Genomic DNA, 22,500 nt, shown 5'->3' with positions numbered 1-22,500 from the left:
GTCATGAAGAAGGAACAATGAGAGAGCAGAGAGGGCACGCCCGCGCCGTCTTATGTTTGGAGCTCCGTCTGGGGAGCGATTCATGCGTCTGAGCAGCTTCTCAGACACTTATTCTTGGCGCTTGGTGGTTCCGACAGCGATATATTGTTTCTCTTTGTTCTGACAAATGTAGGTTGCTTTGGATAAAAGCGGCTGCTAAATGCTGTAAATGTAAATGTCTACGTAACTGTAATCTATCACTCATTATAAGGTTCATATATAACTAGGCATACAAGCTGATAAAACTATCACAAAGCTGTTGTGAGCTGTGACCCTGGGGATGACATGTACTTCTTAGAACTCTTAAAAACCCATGCAAGGCGACAGCCAGCTTGTCTGGAGCAGTCAGGGTGAGGTGTCTCGCTCAGGGACACCTCGACACTCAGCAAGGAGGAGCCAGGGATCAAACTAGCAACCCCCTGTTACCAGCCAACCTGCTCAACTTGCACGCCCACGCCGTGTTATGTTTGGAGCTCCTTCTGGGGAGCGATTCATGCATCTGAGCAGCTTCTCAGACACTTATTCTTGGCGCTTGGTGGTTCCGACAGCGATATATTGTTTCTCTTTGTTCTGACAAATGTAGGTTGCTTTGGATAAAAGCGGCTGCTAAATGCTGTAAATGTAAATGTTTACGTAACTGTACTCTATCACTCATTATAAGGTTCATATATAACTAGGTATACAAGCTGATAAAACTATCACAAAGCTGTTGTGAGCTGTGACCCTGGGGATGACATGTACTTCTTAGAACTCTTAAAAACTCATGCAAGGCGACAGCCAGCTTGTCTGGAGCAGTCAGGGTGAGGTGTCTCGCTCAGGGACACCTCAACACTCAGCGAAGGAGGAGCCAGGGATCAAACTAGCAACCCCCAGTTACCAGCCAACCTGCTCTACCTCCTGAGCCACATGCCGCCCCAGCCTCGTACTTCCTAGGCTTCTCAGCCCAAAGCACACGGTTTAAAAACTTATCGTGTTCCAACTCGAGCTGGAACAGAGGGTTCACTTACACCTCAGGAATATTTCTGGATATGGCTATGGATAGGACATTCGTCACACACTATGAAATACATCTCATAATAAACGCGGTTACGGAACAAGGTCAGAACAAGGTAAAGCCCTCTTAAAGGGCTATAAATAAGGAGCATGATGAATATTCCCGTGGAGGAGAACACATTTGAATATGGTCCCGGCTTATCCACAATGTGCAGCCCACCGGCGGTAATAAACGGGCCCGTTCCTCTCTGCTCATTAAAGAACACCTGGGTCCCACCGAGAGAGAGAGAGAGAGAGAGCAGAGTGGTCGTTCTCTATCACACCTCGTGACATGCTTTGTGTGCAAGAGGCCCGGGTGACATCAATAAGAAAAGCGAAGCTCCAGTGATCTTGTCTGTGTCTGGGCCCTGCAGGGAAATGAGGACTCTTCGCAGCTCAGCACACTCAGCACACACACATCCCTCCTCACTCAATAAGAAATGTGTGTTGGATAATGGTGGTGTGGATGTTGTCAACACAACATACAGATCAACAGAGGGACTACAGGAAAGTGTAGGGCAAGATAGTGGGGATGAAGTCATCCCCGTGGTCTCAGCCTGCAGCAAGTGGAGCATTTTCCCTCACCTCTACCTGCTTCTTAATGCACAATGCACTGAGAAAAGGGTCTTTCAGAATGACTAAACAGGAATAGAAACGACAGCTTTTTAACAGAAATGTGAACAACAACTGAATTGAAAAACATTAAACTACTAACATTAAACAACTAAAATGTAAAAGAAAAACAAGAAAATATTAACGACCAAAGATAAATAACTAGAAAGAAAGAAAGTAGTGAGCGATAGTAACCAAAAGGTAAGCTGAGTGAAAACCAAACCGAAACCAAAACGTAAAGTATTGAGCGGAAACAACCAAAACGTAAGGTATCGAGCAAAAAAGACCACAACGTAAAGTATCGAGTGAAAACAACCAAAACTTAGTACTGAGCGAAAACAGCCAAAATGTAAAATATAGAGCAAAAACATACAAACCAAAAAGAAAAAAAAAAAAGTTACAAAGTTACAAAAAGTTACAAAAAGTTCTGAGCGAAAACAACCAAAACGTAAAATATCGAGCGAAAACATACAAACAACAAAAACAACATCGACTCGATGGCAAAAGTGAACAACGGCAAAGCTCTCCGCAACACTCACCTCGTCCAGGGCCGACGCCCCCCGCAGGAAGTGCTGCCACTCGGCCTCGGAGACCTCGCCGCGCTGCCTCATGATCTCCATGCACAGCAGGAAGCTGTAGATGGTCTTGTGGCGCTCGAAGAGGCCCCGCGCCACGTTGGCGTAGGAGGCCAGCAGCGTCTGGTCCAGCAGCGTCTGCAGGCGCCGCTCCAGCTCGCTGTCCGGCTCCGACACCTCGATGGTGCTGTTGAAGAGCTATATACATACTATTTTTATATATATATAATATTTATATATACTAAATGATATACCAAACTTAAACCCCGTTCGGTCTTTCCGTGCTCTCTCCCCACCGCCCCCCCCTGACCCGCCCATGTCCCCCCACGGGGGCCGACCTGCTTGAAGTACTTGAGGGAGAACTGGTACATGGGGTCGATCTCCGAGAGGCTGGCGATGACGAAGTACATGAGGGAGCCGCGCGTGGCCACGGGCCGGTAGCGCTCGCGGGCCGCGTTGATCATCTCCTCCGTGGACTCTGCCTCCTGCAGCCGCAGCTGGATGGCCTCCGATGTCACCTGGGGGGGGGGGGGGGGGGGGGGCACGGACAGGTGGGCAGGGGCGGGAGAGAGGGCGTTGGGGAGATGGGCATCTCGGTTCCCACATTTTGCTCTTTACAGTAGGAACATGAGACACTGACTCTTTGAGATTAGGCTTCTTCAACGCTTAGAGTTTTGCTCAATTCCGGACCAAATTAAGAGATTTTTGAGTGAGCGCAAAATCATCTTTTAAGTAAAATAGGTTCTAAAACTTCAATGAAAATTCAATCAAACCCAGAGACGGGTCACAACGACAAAACTTTAAACCTGCCATGCATAACAAAGAAAGAAACCTACGAAAATATCCCCATCTCCAAATGCCCTCCCCATGTGTCCATGCCAACCTTGGACTCCGTCAACGTGTCCACCAGCTCACCTTGGACTCCTTCAACGTGACCACCAGCTCACCTTGGACTCCTGCAGGGTGACCACCAGCTCCTCGTTGTCCAGGATGTTCCCCTTGGAGGTGAAGAGCAGCTTCAGGATGCGGTCCTCGATGGCCTTGAGCTGGTTCCGGTCGGCGTTGATCCGAACGATGAGCTGGTTCCTCTGTTCCTCCAGGTCTGGACGCTCCAGACGGACCACGTCACTGGAGGACATGGAGAGGGCACCAGGAGACAGGACCACAGAGGGGGTAGAGGGGAGACAAACAGAACACAGGACAGCGGAGGGGATGGGGGGGAAGAGGGAAATCGTTTTAAGAGGAGATATTAGTTTTAATGGAAATTCTTGTTGGAAAATAAGAAAAAAAAAATACTCAATTACTCAATTTACAAAAAAAAAAAACTGTTTAAAACACAGTTTTAAACAGGAATATACATTTGTGTGTGCATATAATTAATAAATTGTGTGGTGCGGGTGCGTGTGTGAATATGTGTGTTCTGTGGGTCACCTTAGCAGCTGATCCTCCAGGCCAGACTTGGTCACAGTGAAGTTGATGATGGTCACTTTGATACACACCTACAAAAGGACCCACATCAGAGGCTGCGTCGTAACACACTAAACATGCATGTTCCACTCAACCACGGACATCAGACAGCATCAGGCATCGCGTCGAGTGGCAGTCGTTCTCTCATCCTCTATCCACACTCCATTCCACTCTTCAACCTTCCTCCACCCTTAGGATTCTCCACAGAGAGCTCAGGATCAGTAACGGTCTGTTTCTAACCAAGGGCCTAACAGACGTCTCCGAGAGGAACACAAGCCAGACAGGACACACCAACATCCCCCCCCGGCTCTCTAGCCTGGCTTCACTCTGCTTGAGCGCAACGCTGGCCAGAAAACTTAACAAAAGACGGGTGTTCGGCGGGACTTCACTAGCCCACGCTACCCTTGAAGGGCTATGGGACTACGGGATTATTACAGGGGCCTGTGGGCAGTCAGGATGGTCCTGTCGTGTGACAGCGGAGGGAGAGGGTCATGTAATGTATCCAGCAGCAGCAGCAGGCCGTACAGAATGCGGGCTGTCAGGGCAGGAGAGAGATGCTCTGATGTGGTCATGGTGCTGATGAGGAACCGACAATAGGGGATCTATCGCTCTCTCTCTGGGGAAGTCCACGTCATTGAGTTAATGGTGCAGCTGCCGTTGAATTCATTATCTGAAATTCTGTCAGACAGTTGGCAACGATGAACGATGAATGAGGAGGAGGAGGAGGAGCAGGAGGAAGAGGAAGAGGATGATGATGATGACTGATGATGAGTATGATGATGATGATGAAGATGAGGAGGGGAAGGAGAAGGAGGAGTAGGAGTAGGAGGAGGATGATGATGATGGTGGTGGAGACGCATGATTCTTTTGTTTTGAGTGTGTGTCCGTCAGTCTGTGTGTGGGCGTGTGTTGACCTCAGGCAGGTAGTGCGGGTTGGCCATCTTGGTGGTCATGTAGAAGCGGAAGTTCTTGTCATAGTCGATGTCCGAGTCCCCGAGGCGGATCAGCGTGCGGCCGCCCGCCACGAAGGTCTGCTTCAGCAGGATGGGCTCCAGGGCCGGGTCGATGGTCTCCTTCAACTACACACACACACACACACACACAGGCACACACACGCAGACGCACACACACACAGGCACACACACGCAGACGCACACACACACACACACACAGGCACACACACGCAGACGCACACACACACACACACACACGCAGGCACACACACGCAGACGCACACACACACACAGGCACACACACACACACACACACACAAACATACAGATACACACACACACACACACACACAAACATACAGATACACACACACACACACACGCACACACACACACACACACACACACACACACACACACATACAGATACACACACACACACATACACACGCATATACAGACGCACAAACAAAGACACACGCAAACACACAGGCACGCAGAGAGACAGACAGACAGACACACACACACACACACACACACACACAAATAGACACACACATAGACATAGACACACAAACACAAACATAGACACACACACAGGCTGATGAAGACAAATCTGTGGCAGCGATAGTTAAAACAAACCCCCAAAAAGAGGGAGGTTCTGAAAAAAAAGAAGCTTAACAAAGATTTATGTTCTTAAACAAACCAAACAAATCGCACAGATTAGAATGACCAATGTCCAATAGTGAGGGAAAATGATTAAAACTTTGCTGTGCAGTTTGCTAAGCAGAACAAATGATGCTTTAAAAGCGTTTCCCTTTAAATAACGGTCTTGTGCTTTTGCACGTTGTTAGCATTCCTGGTAACCTTCCTCTGTGCCACCTGTGGGGGTTCCAGCTGTGTGTTTAAGGCATTTTCGTCCTCATGAGGAAGTTGTTCAGCGTCCCGCTCCACTAAACTACTTCAGCTGGACGCCTGGTACCCCCATAGCTAAGAGCGAGCGATATATTGTTTGTTTCTCTTTCTTCTGATAAATATACTTATTGTAAGTCGCTTTGGATAAAAGCGCCTGCTTCATGCCCTGAATGTCAATGTAAATGTTTAAGGAGCTCCCCAGTAAGGGGACCAGTGGGGTGTGCAGGCTGGTGCCCACCTCCTCCAGCAGCACGGGCATGCCCATGCGGATGGCGTTCTCCAGCGTGCGCAGGAAGCTGAGGTCCGTCAGCTTGATCACCTTCAGCCCGTTCTTACCCTCCTTGGACCGGATCCATCGGTTCGCCTGCGGAAGACAACAGCGTTGTTTCATTTCGCTTTTTCATTGCGATTGGTCTCAATTGAGAAGTTCAAATGGACGATTTAAGTTGCATTAATTAAGGATTGCTTGTGTTTTTAATCACGTTCTTAATCGTCCCATTGTATTGAAATGTTGTTCTGGTTCTTTGACCTACTGTTTATATCTTGTGCATGAATGGGTGAATGTCAGTCAACACTGTAAAGCGCTTTGGATAAAAGCACTATATAAATGAGGACCATTTACCATTTACCATTTACATCTATCGTACATTTGTATTTCTGCTTTTATTTGTATGTTGTAATCAGTGCGTCATTGAAAAAGAGAGCCTGCTCTCAATGGCCTTCCCCGAATAAATAAAAGTTAATTAAAAATTAAATTTGAGTGAAAGAGGAGCTGGCGTTATAGTCCAAGCTGTTAGTGTCTGATCTGATCTGTCTGATTGGTAAACATTGTAGGTGATGTTAAGTTTGTGCCTGGGTGGTTATTGTGATTGGTGCTGTGATTTGTGCGACTCTTGAAGTGTGATGATTGTGGGGAGTTAGTGTTGCCCTTGGTAGTCAGACTGACACGTGTTCTTTTTAGATTTCTTTAAAAGTCAAAAAATATTGAAGTCAAATGCCTCCACTTTCCCCGGCACAGACACTCACAGTGATCTCCAAGCACACACTTGAGTCTCTGCATGTGAGAATACAAAGACACTGTCAAGAAGATCTGGGACTGATCTGGAGACGGGTGTAGGACGGCTTGTAGGACACGGCAACAATCTGAAGAGACGTTATGCTCTGCTTTTACCAAGTCGAACGCTGAAGCTGCTCCATGTAGTTTTAACCATCTAAAGCGCATACTCCCAGCCTGACTGGCAGGATTGTTTGCGGCGATGACACAGGGAGCCTGTGCCGCACTATGGAACCAGAACAACAAAGCCATGAGCCTGTGCACATTCGTTTGTCTTATGCATGATGTTTTTCTTAAAAATAGGATGATGACATATTTTTGGTGCATGCTAATTTATGTCTTTGTGACAATCATAATGAATTTATATTATCGCGCTTTTCAAAGAACCCCAAAAAGCACTTTACAAATGTAGTGTGTGTGTGAGTGAGTGAGTGAGTTAGTGAGTGAGTGAGTGAGTCAGTCAGTCGGCCTTCGTCAATGACTTGTTCATGTTGCTCCGGTCTCCCTCCCCCAAGACTCGGGGTCCCACGAAGTTTTCAAATCCCACCTCAAGACCCCCCACCTCCCACCCACACTCTTCTACCCTCTCCTAGTGTCCTCCCTTCTGTTGTCTGTTTTACAACCAGCACCCCTCAGTGTAAACCATCTTTTGAGTTGTAGAATGGCTCTATATAAGTCACATTTATTATTACTATTGTTACATTCAAGGGAAGGCTGTGGATCTCTTTCTACGTGTGTCTGGTCCTCTCTTTTCTGGGGCAGATAGCGAACGACACAAGAGTGTTTCTGTTCAACTGCTCTTGGGAGACCAAACCATCCCTCTTTCCATCTCTCTCTCGGGACTCTTCAGTCAACTTCATCACCGTCAAACCGCAGACAGCCAACGGTCCCAGAGCCAAAACAAAGTTGATACCCCGAGAAGCTCTCTTCTGAAAGTGTTCTTTTCTGAGGGGCCTTTCTCAAACCCGAGGACAGAGAGCCGCTTCCTCTCCCACAGCGTTTGGCGATGTCTCTACATGTTAAATAAATGATATTGGGCTGATTTTAGAGTGGGTCGCTGGAACTGACAACAAGTCATCCGTCTCCCTGTGGACACACTTGTCTCCGTATTCATGAGCAAACAGTGCTGCTCGGGTCCGCGATTGCTGTTCTAGCAGTGTGGCCTGATACCAGATGGCACCGGGATAATTAAATGGATCCGCCAGCGAGGTCATCCTTCAGGTACTGATCCAAATAGGCCTCCTCTGGATAAACATGCGCCTTGTTTACTCTCTCTCTTACACTCTCTAATCATGCTATTTATTTATCACTTTAATCCAACACATCGTGTTTATGGTAAATGAGCTTTCCTAACCTGTGGCTACTCAAAGCACTTTGAAACGAGTGCCTCTTATTAACGCGTTCACACACACCTTCATACCTCGACGGGGGCGAGTCAACCAGGCATGGAAACAGCCGGCTCATCTGGAGCAGTTAGGGTTAGGTACCTTGCTCAGGGACACCTGGACACTCAGCTAGGTGCAACCGGGAATCGAGACAACCTGCAGTACCTCCTGAGCTACTGCTTCCCCAGTTAGTTGGCATGTAGTTATCTTCCTCAAGTAGACTAGTAAGCAATACAGTTGAGACATAAAGGTTTTGAACCCAGAACTCTTAATCGAGTATCCTGCCACTCTTAGCCGTCAGTCTCAGAACCAAAGTAACATCGTTCACGTAAAACATCACAATGTGAATTGGAACATGGTTCCTAATTGGCACATGGCTTCTAACTGGCACACTGTTCCTAATTGACACATGTTTCCTAATTGACACATGGTTCCTAATTGGCACATGGCTCCTGATTGGTACATGGTTCCTAATTGGCACATAGTTCCTGATTGGCTGGTCCTCGTCACCTGATCCTGGGGGTCGATCATGAGGGGCCAGCGCCGGCCCCGGGTCACCAAGATGGCGTTCTCCGTGGAGACGGTATCCCGGGGCAACTCCTCGGTGTTCCACTGGCGGATGACGTAGGGGTCGCCCAGGATGTTGATCAGGCTGAAGCTGGCGCTGATGGGGATGGACAGCTCCTGGCACTGCGCCATCCAGTGGTCAATCAGCTGCGCACGCACGCACACACACACACACACAAAGGCACAGGCAGGCACACACACACGCACATGCACGCACACACACACACACAGACACAAAGGCACAGGCAGGCACACACACACACGCACATGCACGCACACACACACAGACACAAAGGCACAGGCAGGCACACACACACGGACGCACGCACACACAGACACACACACACACACACACACACACAGACGCACGCACACACAGGCAAACACACACACACACAGACACGCACACACACACACACACACACACTCATGCATACACACACACACACACACACACACACATACAAGCAAACACAGACACGCACACACACACACAAACAAACACAATCACAAACACAAACAAAAACACACACACACACACACACACACACACAAAAAAATAAAGAGGTGAAGTTCGAGGCTGAACTAGCCCCCATCAAGCCGCCCCCCCCCCCCCCAGCATGCAGCATGCGGTCGTTCCCCGGCCCGCTGACGACCTGTTAGTCAGACTCCTGGGCTCCACTCACCAGCTGGCGGTAGTGGGCGGTGAAGGCCCCGTAGTAGGCCACGCAGGCGGCCGCGATGAACACGTTGCCCACCACGTTGTGGATCTCCTCCTCGAAGAGCGCGATGCTCTCGGCCCAGCGGGCCTGCTCGCTGCCCAGCGCTGCCGTCAGCTTCCCCGAGCGGCCCAGCCGCGCCTCCGTCAGGGACATGGTCTTAGCTGGAGAGGAGGGAGGACAGGAGGACCCCGGGTGGGAGAGAAGTTCACCTTCTCTGTAGAGCTATTCATAGATCTATCGATGAAGTGATCCGTCTTTTTTGCAGTATTCATTTTTATTAATGATTGATTTTTTAGTAATGAAGTAAGTCATTTATATTTTTTATATAAATCATTTTTAATAAATGTAATAAAAAGTCATTATATCTATGAATAGGAGGACAAGGGGAAGGATATGTTAGGGGTTCACCTTTTCTGTAGACCTATTCATATAGCTATTGACTATCTATTGTCGTTCATAACCCAGGACACAGACAGAGAGAGAGCCAGCCGGCTCCATGAAGGAGGGCCCTCACCCAGCTCGTCCTTCTCAGCCATGCTGCTGGTGAACTGCTCCTGGAGGACTCTGATCTGGTCCTGCACCGCCTGCAGCTGGGCCTGCTTCTCCGTCAGCGTGGCCATGGTCTCGTCCAGCTCCGCCTGGTGGGGGCGGGGGGGTTGGGGGGGGGGGGGGGCAGGGGTGGGAGTCACCTGAGTACCTCACCATACCATACCATACCATACAGATTCTGCAATGATCGATACATTGTTAGACAATCCTATAACGATGAGATCAGACTGTGAAAAGGTAAAGGGCTGGATTTCGGAGTTTTTCAGTGACTCTAGTTAACTTCCGTTCAAGTTTGCTTCATTCATGTGTTGAGCTCCACCTCGAGGAGCAGCAGAAATCTGTTTAGAGTGCAATATTTTGTTAATTAAAATATTGATGTTTGGGGCGGTATTTCCTGTCTAACTCTTCATGAATAAAGCATAAAAATGCAAAAGAAAATCTTAAAAAAAAGAATATATATATATATTATATTGATATTTGCAGTGTATCGATTCTCATATCACACGAAGAAGGGCGATGATATATAGCTGTATCGATATTTGGTCCCACCTGCGGTGGTGATGAGTCGCTCACCTGCGCGGCGGCGAGCTTGGCCCTCTTGGGGCCCACCTCCTTCAGGACCCTGGAGTAGAGGTCCATGGCTCGGACCCACATGCACATGGACTTGCAGGCTTTGGAGACCTTCTCCACCTGAAAACACCCACCGCCAGAATAGGTGGTAAGTGGTAAATGGACTGCATTTACACAGCGCTTTTCTAACCAGTGGCCGCTCAAAGCGCTTTACATTACTGCCTAACATTCACCCCATTCATTCACACGTTCACACACCGACGGCGGTGTCAGCCACGCAGGGCGACAGCCAGCTCGTCGGGAGCAGTGAGGGTGAGGCGTCTTGCTCACCTCGACACTCATGTCATTAAACAGGAACTATATCCTCATTCTCATCATCATGTTTAAGGTTATTTGTCTCTCAATGTCTGAAGTTGCAATAGCTGAAAAGTGTAGTGTAGTCTCGACTGTTAGTCTAGATCACTGTCACTAGATACCACAAGGTCATCTCCATGATGCATGGTAATATATTCTAATAACAGCCAAATACAAGTTTAATGGTTTAGTAGCGAGGTTGGTTCTAAAAGTCCTCCTCGCCTTTAGACCCAGCGTACTTTGTATTCATTACCCACAACCAGAGAAACAACAAACACTGGAGCGCAAGTCGAGTGTAAGCTCAAGGCCATCTGTGTGCCACACGGGCCCAATACCCCTACGGATAAACCCAGTTCAAACACACCTTCTCCGGGATGAAGTCGGGATTGTTGACATATTTCTGCAGCTTCTGCAGGATCTGGGGCTTAATGTTGGCTTTGTCGTACTCCATCAGGCGCTTCAGGAAGGTGGAGTCCCCCAGAAGCTGCTTGGCCCCGGCCCAGTCCGGTCTGGGTGGACAGTGAGGAGGACAGATGGACGGATGGAGTTACGGACAGACCGGCATACAGACAGGCAGACATGTCATTTACAGCCAAGGCTTTTTTTTGAGAAAAAAAAGCCTTGTTTCACATAATGCCTCTTTGGTATGCCGGCCCTTTGCTATTATAAAGATTAGCAGCACTATACTGAAACCAACAGCAGCCTGTAAACATACAACCTGTTGTTGGTAAAAGAAGCAGGAGAATGCCCTGTTAGAAAGGGTATGTCAACATTTGTAGTTTCCTTTAAGTATGTCCTGGCACTTAATGTACACACTTATTGTATGTTGTACGTCCTTGCACTTAAAAATAGTACGTTAACATTGTCTAACGTCTTATCCTAGCTATCTTTGTTGTATACGGGGAATGGGTGAACCTAGTGATTGTTAGTGCTTGGCACTATGAACATCCTTACTGTACCGACAGCGATATATTGTTTCTCTTTCTTCTGACGAATATACTTATTGTAAGTCGCTTTGGACAAAATCGTTTGTGAAATACCCCAAATTTAAAATGTAAATGTAAGCAAAAACCAAAGCTAGGCCCACCATCGCTGTGTATGTACATTAGGCATGTGCCTGGAGGGAATGCTTGGCTGGCAGTATGTAATGCGAGGTGACGGTGATGTAGGACCTGAGGGGACGTATCACTGCTGATGACTGAAGACCGGGCCGTGGCTACCGCTGGAGACCAATGCGTCAGAGGAATCAAGACAGTGCAAGAGAAATGGCGTGTACGTGTGTTTGTGTGATGTAATGATTATGTTTACAGATTCTGTGTGCTGACGGATGCAATCGCTGATTTTAAGGCTGACTAAGGCTTAAACTAATGCTAGTCATCAGGAATATCTCTGGGGATTTCTCCCTCTCTGTCTCTCTCTCCCTCTCTGTGTCTCTCTCCCTCTCTCTCTATGTCTCTCTCTCTCTGTTATACTTCAGCCTCAAAGCTCAGTCTATTGCATGCAGTTTTCTAACACTTTATTTTCCTTGTTTTGTCTTATGTGTAGGGAAGATATTATGCAATCATTTCCAGTTGTAATGAGACGATAAAACAAATCCGGGCAAATATACAACGCATCACGATGCTTTGAAATCTATTCAGGACATAATATACAAAAAACATAAAAATGCTACAGATATCGCCAGCATTTTTATGTTTGTTGCATTTGTTTTTTACGATACCACAGAAGCCACATCAGAAAACAAGGAGACAATTTGATATCATGTCTACAGATCGGGAAAATAATTGCTTATGCAAACCTAATTACTGACACATTGTCTTAAGATTCACAATCCATCCACCAAAGAAAACACTTTGAGATTGAAGGGCGGATACTGGTCAGACTAACTCAGACTAAAGGAGATGAGTAATCTTCTGGGCAATGGGACCAATCAACAGCCAGGATTACAGTGATAGGCCGGGTGGGACTGGTTTAGCCCTGAGGGGACGTGGGGCTGACTCACACCCACCAGAGTGCTGCTGCATATCAAGGTCGAGGGAGGGAGAGGATGAGGGTGATGAGCAATGACTATAGTCATGATTCAAGACAATCCAAGTCCTTGATCACTTTGTATGTAATAGATGGATATATTAATACTAGTAGTATTACTATTACTATATACTATCAGTATTAGAACTAGTAGTCAATTGATAGTTACTTTGTAGATCCCAGAGGGGAAATACCTGACAAATGTCAACGTCAGAAACCACAATGTTTAAATTGCATTTGATCATTCCCTTCATCAACAACATGAGACTCCTTCTATCTGACGTAGCAGGGTGGAGGAGTTGGAGACTGAGAGACACACTGACACGGCCTTGAGGAGGACATTCACAACAACATGAAACTCCTTCTATCTGACGTAGCAGACGGAGGAGGAGGAGGAGCTCTACTGAGCGAGAGACCCACTGACTTGGCGTTGAGCAGGATGCACACGGCCTCCATGACGGTCATGACCATGTCGGGGGGCTTGGTGAAGACCCTGATCTCGGAGATGTCGGCCTTGTCCAGGGCGTTCAGGGCCTTGTTGGCGCTCTCCAGGGCGGGCAGCGCCTCGTCCAGGTCCCGCTGGGCGTCGTCCGCCATGGCCTGGGTGTCCTCCGCCTTCACCGTGGCCAGGGCCTCGTCCTCCTTCACCACCTCCCGCACCTGGAGGGGAGGAGACGGGGGACTGTGTGATGTGTGTGATCAGGGCGGGGATGATGGGTGAGATGAAGGTCGGGCGGGTTAGCGCGCTTAGCCTCTGAAAGCACGCACGCACACGCACGCACGCACACACACACACACACACACACACACACAAAAACACACAGAAGCGCACGCACACACATGCATTCAAACACAATGTAGAACCAAGAGAATAAATTACGAAATGCTGAATGCATGAATGACTTACGCAGCCTCAGTGTGTGTGTGTGTGTGTGTGTGTGTGTGTGTGTGTGTGTGTGTGTGTGTGTGTGTGTGTGTGTGTGTGTATACCCTTCAGGGGACAGGGCAGCCAAGGATAGGGCAGCCAAGGATAGGCCACATTTAAAATTGTCCAATAAGAACCTTTGATTATTTTATGCAATATTTTTCTTGTTGCTTTAACCACTGGTTGTTTCAGTGCTTTGGGCAAAATAAAATGGCTAAATAAATGTAATTCATTGTCATTTATATTATTATGTAAAAACTGATACACACGAGAAGATGTGAGGGTTATAATGTCCTCCGGACAAACAAACTTAAACAAAAAGATATACACAAAAAAGAAGGAAGGACAAAAATACAGAATGAATGAAAGAACGAAAAAGTGAAGAAAGATGGGCCAAAACAAAGTAAAAAAAAAACAGTAAGTAAGTCAGACATAAACAAAGAAAGCATTAAAGAATTACAGCAACAAAGGAATAATAGAAGAAATTAGGTTCAAGCAAAGAAATCAATAAAAAAAAAACAAGAAAAGACGACAAAAGAATTAAAGAAAAAAACAACAAGAAAAGTCAAAGAAATAAATCACAAAGTTAACAATTCAACACACGGACCCCCTCGCTCACAGACCTTGTCGGCGCTCTCCTGGTCCACGGCCAGTTTCTCCATGAGCGTGTTGACGTCGGCCGACTTCTGCACCAGCACGGGCTCCAGGGCCGACAGGTCGATCTTCATCTTGTCCACCAGCACGTTGGTCTCCAGCAGCTTGGTCAGGCCGTTCTTCACGCGGTCCCGGGCCTACAGGTCAGCACAGGAGCGGATCAAGAACCAACACATCCATTTAAAGTCCCCTGGGACAGCCTGCCGGAGGAGCTGAGGACAATCTGTGAACACCTTTACAGGACACCTTAAAACATACCTTCAGCATTCTCCTAATCCATTTGATTTATCTATTTTTATTATTATTTTCTTTTCAGTTCATTTTATTGTTAAGCACTTTGTATTGCAATTTTGCACGAAAGGCACTATAAATAAAGTTTGATTTGATGTGATTTGAATTCATTAACCTTGGGTAGGCTTGCCACGCCCTGCCTGTTGTATACATGTTGTATTTATATAGTAGTAGTATATCGTAGTAGAACTACTAGTAGAACTACTACGATAACTCTATGGATAACTCCATAACTCCATAACTTTATGGCGATCAGAGAATGAACCCCAGGCCTAACCATGTGTGAAAACTTCCAGCATTCCAGCATTCCATATCCCAGCATTTCTTATGCATATTTAAGAGTCAGTGGTGAGGGACCCAATGGACCCTGGTTGATGGAGGAGTGTGTGTTTCTCACCGCCACCAGCTGCTCCCTCTTCTCCCGCAGCATGGCCAGGTACAGGTTGATGAGCTCCAGGTAGGAGGTGGGCGTGGTGTAGTAGCGGCGCCGCAGCTCGCCGTAGAAGCGCTCCGCCATGTCGGTGACGCTCACGTGGACCTCCACGCACATCAGAGAGAAGTTCTCCCTCAGCTGCTCGCCGCCGCCAAAGTCCTCGTTCTGGAAGAAGGTCTGGGAGACGGAGAGCAGCGCCTCCCGTGGCCACTGGGGGGGAACGCAGGCGGTCGTTGCACACGTACATATGCACACACACGCACGCACGCACACACACACACACACACACACACACACACACACACACAAACAAACACATAAACGGACAGGCATGTACCCACATAAACATGTGCACGCACACACACAGGCACACTCACAGGGATGAACACACACACACAAAAACATACACATAAACACACACACACACACACACACTTTAGTCCATTGGTTCATTGAGTATTGTACTTGCACTTCAGTAAGTGGGGAAGTTAATACTTTATTAACCCCTGAAGGGGGGAAGGGTGCCAGAACAGTGAGAGAAAAAGAGGCAGTAGGAAGTACATTAATAAATTAATACAAATCTAGGAAGATTATAAAAAAGGATATGTGAGGTTGACCCAGAGAGAGAGAGAGAGAGAGAGAGAGAGAGAGAGAGAGAAAGAGAGAGAGAGAGAGAGAGAGAGAGAGATAGAGCAATGTGCGTGCATGTGTGCGTGCGTGCATGCGTGTGTGCGTGCGTGCGTGCGTGTGTGTGTGCGTGCATGCGTGCATGTGTCTTTAAGTTGAATATAACTGCAGACTGTAGAGAAACAGAGCAGTGATATTAGAGCCTCAGTCCCTGAGCTGGGTGACAGCGTGTGTATTGTCTCGCGTCCTCCGTGCCACAGCCACAAGCCAACGGCCCCAGCGCCATTGGACAGCATTATTCTGCTCTACATTCTACTCTATTCCCTCTAGCCATCGTGTTCCGCAAATGTTGCCTTTGCCTAAAGTGAATCTGCACAGACAATGATGCTACGATTAGGTAACGACTCAGGGGACGGAGTAATTGTTTTGACTGAGAACTTGCATAATGTATTGTACACGCACGCGCGCACACAAAAACAACACACTGACACGCGCAAGCGCGCATTCATGCACGCACACATACACAGGCAAACACACACACACACACACACACACACACAGGCAAACACACACACACACACACACACACAAACACAGGCAAACACACACACACACACACACACACACACACAGGCAAACACACACACACACACACACGGTTGTAGTTTGAGCTGACCTGTACAAACCAGTCGATGGTGCAGCAGTTGACGAGTGAGGGGAACATGCGACAGCGTGAGCGGAAGGCGTCGCCCACGGGGCTCATGCACAGCACGATGTGGAGCCGGGCACGCACACGGGACACGAAGTACTGGAACACCTGCAGCCACACACACACACACACACACACACACACACACACACACACATAAACGGACATGCATGTACAAACATAAAAATGTGCATGCACACACACACACACACACACACACACACAAACATAAACGGACATGCATGTAGAACATAAACATGTGCACGCACACACACACACATACAGGCAGGCATATGCACACCCACACACACAAAGGGACAAACACACACACACACACACACACACACACACACACACACACACACACAAAGGGATAAATGTACGCACACACAAACACACACTCACAGTAATGAACACAGACACACACACAGACACACACACACACTCTGCTGTAGGGCTCATTGGACAGACCATGCATACGAATGCACTGGCTTATGTGCATGTGCACGTCTGTTTAAATCTGCTTCTCAAACGTTACGTAAAACCATTTACCCAAAAACCCTCTGCCACGAGGGGAGAGTGAAACAAGCTATAAGAACAAAGTGGGAGTGTTCCCATTTTACATAACAAATAGTATTTAGTGAGGGGGGGGATATTCCTTGCATTTAGTAGTTAAGTAGCACACACACAAACACACATAACTACACAACTAGTAAACACTATTTGCCTGGGTATTTCCCTCCACCTAAACACACACAAACACACAGTGTAGAACTTAGCAAAACCGATAAATATCCCAATACAGCGATTCTACGATCATCGATATATTGTTTGACAATCCTCTCACATTACATCACTATATATGCGTAACGATGAACACCAAATGACCGTGAAAAGGTAAAGTGCTCAATTTCTGTCTTTATTCATTCGGCGATGACGTATCGCTGTATCGATATTTTGTCCCACCCCTAGTAGAACTAGTAAACAGTGGGATGCAGTCTTTTCCTGTGTATTACCCTTGACCTGAACACACACAAAACTACACAACTACACAAACACACAGTGTAAAACGATTAAACAGTGGGGTGCAGTCTTGTTTGTGTATTACCCACCACACAACCACACACCCACGCACACAGTGCAAAAACGATTAAACAGCGGGGTGCAGTCTTGTTTGTGTATTACCCTCCACCAGACCACACACAAACACACACAACCACACACCCACACACACAGTGTAAAAGGATTAAACAGTGGGGTGCAGTCTTTGCCTCCCCTTCCCTCCCCCAGAACCTCGCCCTGCCTCGGTGGTGTGTGTGTGTACCTGGTGCCCGGTCACCCTCCCCCTGGTGGTGTGTGTGTGTGTGTACCTCGTGCCCGGTCGCCCTCCCCCTGGTGGTGTGTGTGTGTGTGTGTACCTCGTCCCCGGTCGCCCTCCCCCTGGTGGTGTGTGTGTGTGTGTACCTCGTCCCCAGTTGCCCTCCCCCTGGTGGTGTGTGTGTGTGTGTACCTCGTCCCGGTCGCCCTCCCCCTGGTGGTGTGTGTGTGTGTGTGTACCTCGTCCCCGGTCGCCCTCCCCCTGGTGGTGTGTGTGTGTGTATGTACCTCGTCCCCGGTCGCCCTCCCCCTGGTGGTGTGTGTGTGTGTGTGTACCTCGTCCCCGGTCGCCCTCCCCCTGGTGGTGTGTGTGTGTGTGTGTACCTCGTCCCCGGTCGCCCTCCCCCTGGTGGTGTGTGTGTGTGTGTACCTCGTCCCCGGTCGCCCTCCCCCTGGTGGTGTGTGTGTGTGTGTGTACCTCGTCCCGGTTGCCCTCGTTGATGCCGGCCTCCTTGGCCTTGGGCCGTGTGGCCGCCAGCACCTGCTCCAGCTCGTCCTTCTCAAACAGGTTGGGCACCTCCCCCGAGTTCAGCATGTTGTTGATGTCTTCCAGGAACTCCTCCAGCACGATCTGCAGCACACGGCTCAGAGGTCACGTGCAGAAACAGGAATACGACTGCAGCTATATGTTCTGAACTGTTTACTTACTTACCGTTACCCAAATTAGGCACATAAATCAATTATACAAAATGTAATAGAACTTAATAACTTAATAATCAACCGTAATCAACCGATTCTTTATTTAACCTAGCCCCTCCCTACCTCTCTGACCTCCTCCTCCAACACACTTCTACCCGTTGCCTCAGGTCTTTGGACACAACCGCACTCAGAACCCCCAGGACCAAGCTACGAACCTGGGCCATACCATTTTGACACTTTTGCTTTCACCACGTAACCTCCTTCCCTCCTCTCCACTTCCTCCTTGTTAAAAATCTTTTTACTAATATACGTTGTTATTAAAAGATTTGATCTTGTGTTCACTCTGTAAAGCGTCTTTGAGTACTTGCGCTGTATAAATCGAATGGATTATTATCATTTTTAATATAGCGAATATCATACACAATCACATTTCATGGCGGAGACGCAATACAATGTGCTTTGCAAATGCACACATGTTTAGACATGAAGAACACAAGACTCAAACACAATAAGAGCACAGGACACACAGACGAAAGCAGAGGACAGCAAAACACCAAACCGACCCAACCAACTAAACTAAAAGACCTGTCCCGTAATGAACTGATACGGGACGCACTTTGTTCCGTATTTTGGGGTCGTGGAAGAATGACAGCTCGTTATGGTGATTCTCAGTCACTCGCTCACTTGCGGACTGCGTGCGCTCCTCCCACGGCCACACACACAAGCAATAAGAAGCAAGACACTGTACCTGGTGTCTGGAAACACGCTGGGCTCGCTCATTGGTCAGTACTCTTCATGCGTGCAGCAGCAGAGCCAATCACTATGAAGTATCGTATCTTATCAACCATTTCAGTGCTGTGCTCCTCCAGTCCACAACTACCGTATACAAAAAAATGGATGCTGCTAGGCAAAAAACTACCTCAGAGTCAGAAAGTGAGTTAGAAGAGGACGTCAACAACAACAACCTTCCTCCTCCTCCACCAAAGAAAAAAGAAAAAAGAAAAACGAAGTACAACGAAATTGTACTGTCTGCCGCCGACTATTTTCAATTAGTCACGGAGGAGTAAATGACGTTAAGCAACATGCTGCTGGTGAAAACCACAAGAAAAACGAGAAGCAGAGGAGAAGCCAGGGCGCCCTGACACAGCTCCTTGTTCGTCAAGCAACTCCAGAGGCTAACCTGAGAATCTGTTATTTTGCACATTTTGAAAAAATAAATTATTGAATGATAGTCTGTTTCTCATGTAGTCTATACCCTAACCATAACCGCACACTTTGGGGGTTTGACACAAAATTTAAACCTGAAATTGGGGAGTTAGACCCAAAAATGGGGGGGTTTGGCACGCGACCAAGAGGTGTCCCTTATTTGAAACTCTGGGAGTTGGCGACCCTACCCCCTCCCCCCCTCCCCCCCCCTCCTCACCTGGGTGTCGGTGAAGAGGAACACCATGTCCCGGTCCTCCACGCCCGCCATCTTGCAGAGGCGGCGCAGGTCCTCGTGGAAGCTGTCGTAGCCGTAGCCGCGGCTCAGCTCAATCTGGAAGCAGCTGTAGCCGCACATGTGCGAGGCCAGCCGGGTCAGGGCCTGCTTGCCCGTGCCGCCCACGCCCACCAGCAGGGCGTTGCCCCTCTCCTGGCGGATCATACGGGCTATCCTGTACGCGAGACGAGAGAGACGAGAGAGACGGGGTGTTGGTTCACACTGTCAGGGACACCCCGTGGTTCCATCACTCGGGGTGGATTGGGACAGGGTCGTGGTTCGGACTCACAAATGAAGTTGCTCTGGGTCGAACCGTAGCCTAAAGAACGCCTTCATTGTTTCAAGTCTGATAGTCTCCCGCCTGTTAACTGGCAGGGGTTCATTCTGACATACTGGCCCTTTAAGGACTTTTACCAATTGATAGACATCCGATGCTTTGAGACGTGCACCCACGTGCGGGAGCGTTGTGTGTGTGTGTGTGTGTGTGTGTGTGTGTGTGTGTGTGTGTGTGTGTGTGTGTGTGTGTGTGAGCACCTGGCCACGTGCTCCACGGCGTCCTGGAAGAACACCAGCTTGGTCTCCTTGGAGAAGACGCTGTTGTAGTCGTCCAGGTAGTCCTGGAGAACCGCCCGGATCCGGTCCATGTCCGTCAGGTCCTCGTACACGCGGTCCTCCTTCTCCGCACCCACCTGACACGCACACACAGGCACACGCAGGCACACACACACACACAGGCACACGCAGGCACACACACACACACACACACACACACACAGACAAACAGACAGACATAGACATAGACAGACACGGACACAGGCACACACACACGCACGCATACACACACACACACACACACACACACACACACACACACACACACACACACACACACACAGACACACACACACACACACACAGACAGACAGAGAAACAGACACAGACGGAGACACGCACACACATACACACACACACACACACACACACACACACAACGTTGATGAGGAGGTAGAGGAGCAGAAGGTGTAGAAGGTGCATGGTGATTTGGACGTGATTTGAGTGTCTTTGAGACAGCGTACCTTAATGAAATCGCCGAAAATGATTGGCTTGGTCACAAAATAACTGGGCTCCAGGTTCAGGTTGAAGTATTTGCCTGCGCGAGGGAGAGAGAGATTGAGAGAGAGTGTGAGAGAGTGAGAGTAAGAGAGAGTGTGAGAGAGTGAGAGTAAGAGAGAGAGAGAGAGAGAGAGAGAGAGAGAGAGAGAGAGAGAGAGAGAGAGAGAGAGAGAGAGAGCAAGAAAGAAGGTGAGAGCGAGAGAGAGTGAGAGAGAGCGAGAAAGAGAAAGAGGGGGAGAGAGAGAGGGAGACAGCGAGAGAGATAGAGAGAGAGAGAGAGACAGCCAGACAGATGGATAGAGAGACACAGGGTCAAAGAGGGGAAGGGTACAGTCTCAACAGCCACTGATTTTAACTGCACGGGTATTGCGCTCATCCCTCTTCCTAGAGACAGCTCATACACAGCCGGCCCTTACTGGCCATCTCCGAGACGATGACGTTGAAGTAGGTCTTGTCCTGGTTGTTGATGAGCCGGTCGTGGAACACGCGCTGGCACTCGTGGCAGAAGAGACGGAAGGTCTGATTCTGGTCCCTCACCGTGCCGGGCTGGCACTGCAGCATGCCTGGAAACACAGCGCCCCCCAAGGATTCAGGATGCAGGGCGTCACATGGACAGATGGCCACCGTTCGCAAATCGTGTTCAGCACTTTATTATACTGATTCACTTTTTTTAATACCCTTTTTTTTTTTTTCACTGATTCAGTTTTTCATACCCTTTTTTTTTTGGGAAGAAAGAACTACAACTCAGTTTACTTTACTAAATGCAGTAAAAAGTGGCATATGCACACCCATACACACAAAGGGATAAACACACACACACACACACACAAACAGCCATGCATGTACACACACACACACACACACACAACGACGCTCAGATGTCCCTGAGCGGGCCCCCGAATCAACAAGTGGTTGATTGGCGGGTCGTTATGAGCTGCTTGACCGAGGACAACGCAAATAAATAAAAGAAGAAGACCATAGGAAGAGAGTCAAATGTTGGCTTATACTCTGTGCTCTGTGGAGGCAGACACAGAGCAACAGAAGAGGTGCTGGAGAGAGAGCGAGAGAGAGAGAGAGAGAGAGAGAGAGAGAGAGAGAGAGAGAGAGAGAGGGAGAGGGAGAGGGAGAGAGAGAGAGAGAGAGAGAGAGAGAGAGAGAGAGTGTGAGAGAGAGAGAGAGAGAGAGGCCGTGATGGATGTTGTGGGCTTTTTGCCGGCTTTAATGTCTCTAAAGTATTAATGTTGTACAAAATGTTAACTGTTTACACTGGCTTTGTAGTGAATGCATTATGCATCCACCACTCCCACCGCGGCCCCTTGGTGCTGGACGTCTAGATGAGCCTCTGATTGGCTGAGAAGGGAGTGAGCCAAGGACGACCGCACCAGGGGATAGGACAGCCGGGTCCACGGACGGCTTGTTCCCCCCAGTCG

The 22,500-nt window shown here is 48.4% G+C and overlaps 1 protein-coding gene across 1 annotated transcript in view; it reads right to left on the bottom strand.

The window, feature by feature from the left end:
• Positions 1 to 22,500, bottom strand: part of LOC311340446 (dynein axonemal heavy chain 6-like) — a gene marked incomplete at both ends in the record, with an annotated part of 83,812 nt that overhangs the window by 20,429 nt on the left and 40,883 nt on the right. The window contains 20 exon segments of the mRNA XM_084465340.1: positions 2,223 to 2,456; positions 2,597 to 2,776; positions 3,206 to 3,386; positions 3,690 to 3,757; positions 4,640 to 4,804; positions 5,832 to 5,957; positions 8,543 to 8,746; positions 9,286 to 9,482; positions 9,836 to 9,959; positions 10,444 to 10,560; positions 11,159 to 11,303; positions 13,247 to 13,482; positions 14,371 to 14,538; positions 15,090 to 15,335; positions 16,429 to 16,569; positions 18,257 to 18,409; positions 19,901 to 20,132; positions 20,492 to 20,646; positions 21,034 to 21,107; positions 21,487 to 21,633. Coding sequence (XP_084321466.1) covers positions 2,223 to 2,456; positions 2,597 to 2,776; positions 3,206 to 3,386; positions 3,690 to 3,757; positions 4,640 to 4,804; positions 5,832 to 5,957; positions 8,543 to 8,746; positions 9,286 to 9,482; positions 9,836 to 9,959; positions 10,444 to 10,560; positions 11,159 to 11,303; positions 13,247 to 13,482; positions 14,371 to 14,538; positions 15,090 to 15,335; positions 16,429 to 16,569; positions 18,257 to 18,409; positions 19,901 to 20,132; positions 20,492 to 20,646; positions 21,034 to 21,107; positions 21,487 to 21,633 — 3,293 coding nt within the window.

Source organism: Micromesistius poutassou, assembly GCF_964030765.1.
Source record: "Micromesistius poutassou genome assembly, chromosome: 3".
Lineage (NCBI taxonomy): Eukaryota > Metazoa > Chordata > Actinopteri > Gadiformes > Gadidae > Micromesistius > Micromesistius poutassou.
This window is presented reverse-complemented; position numbering and strand designations above follow the sequence as displayed.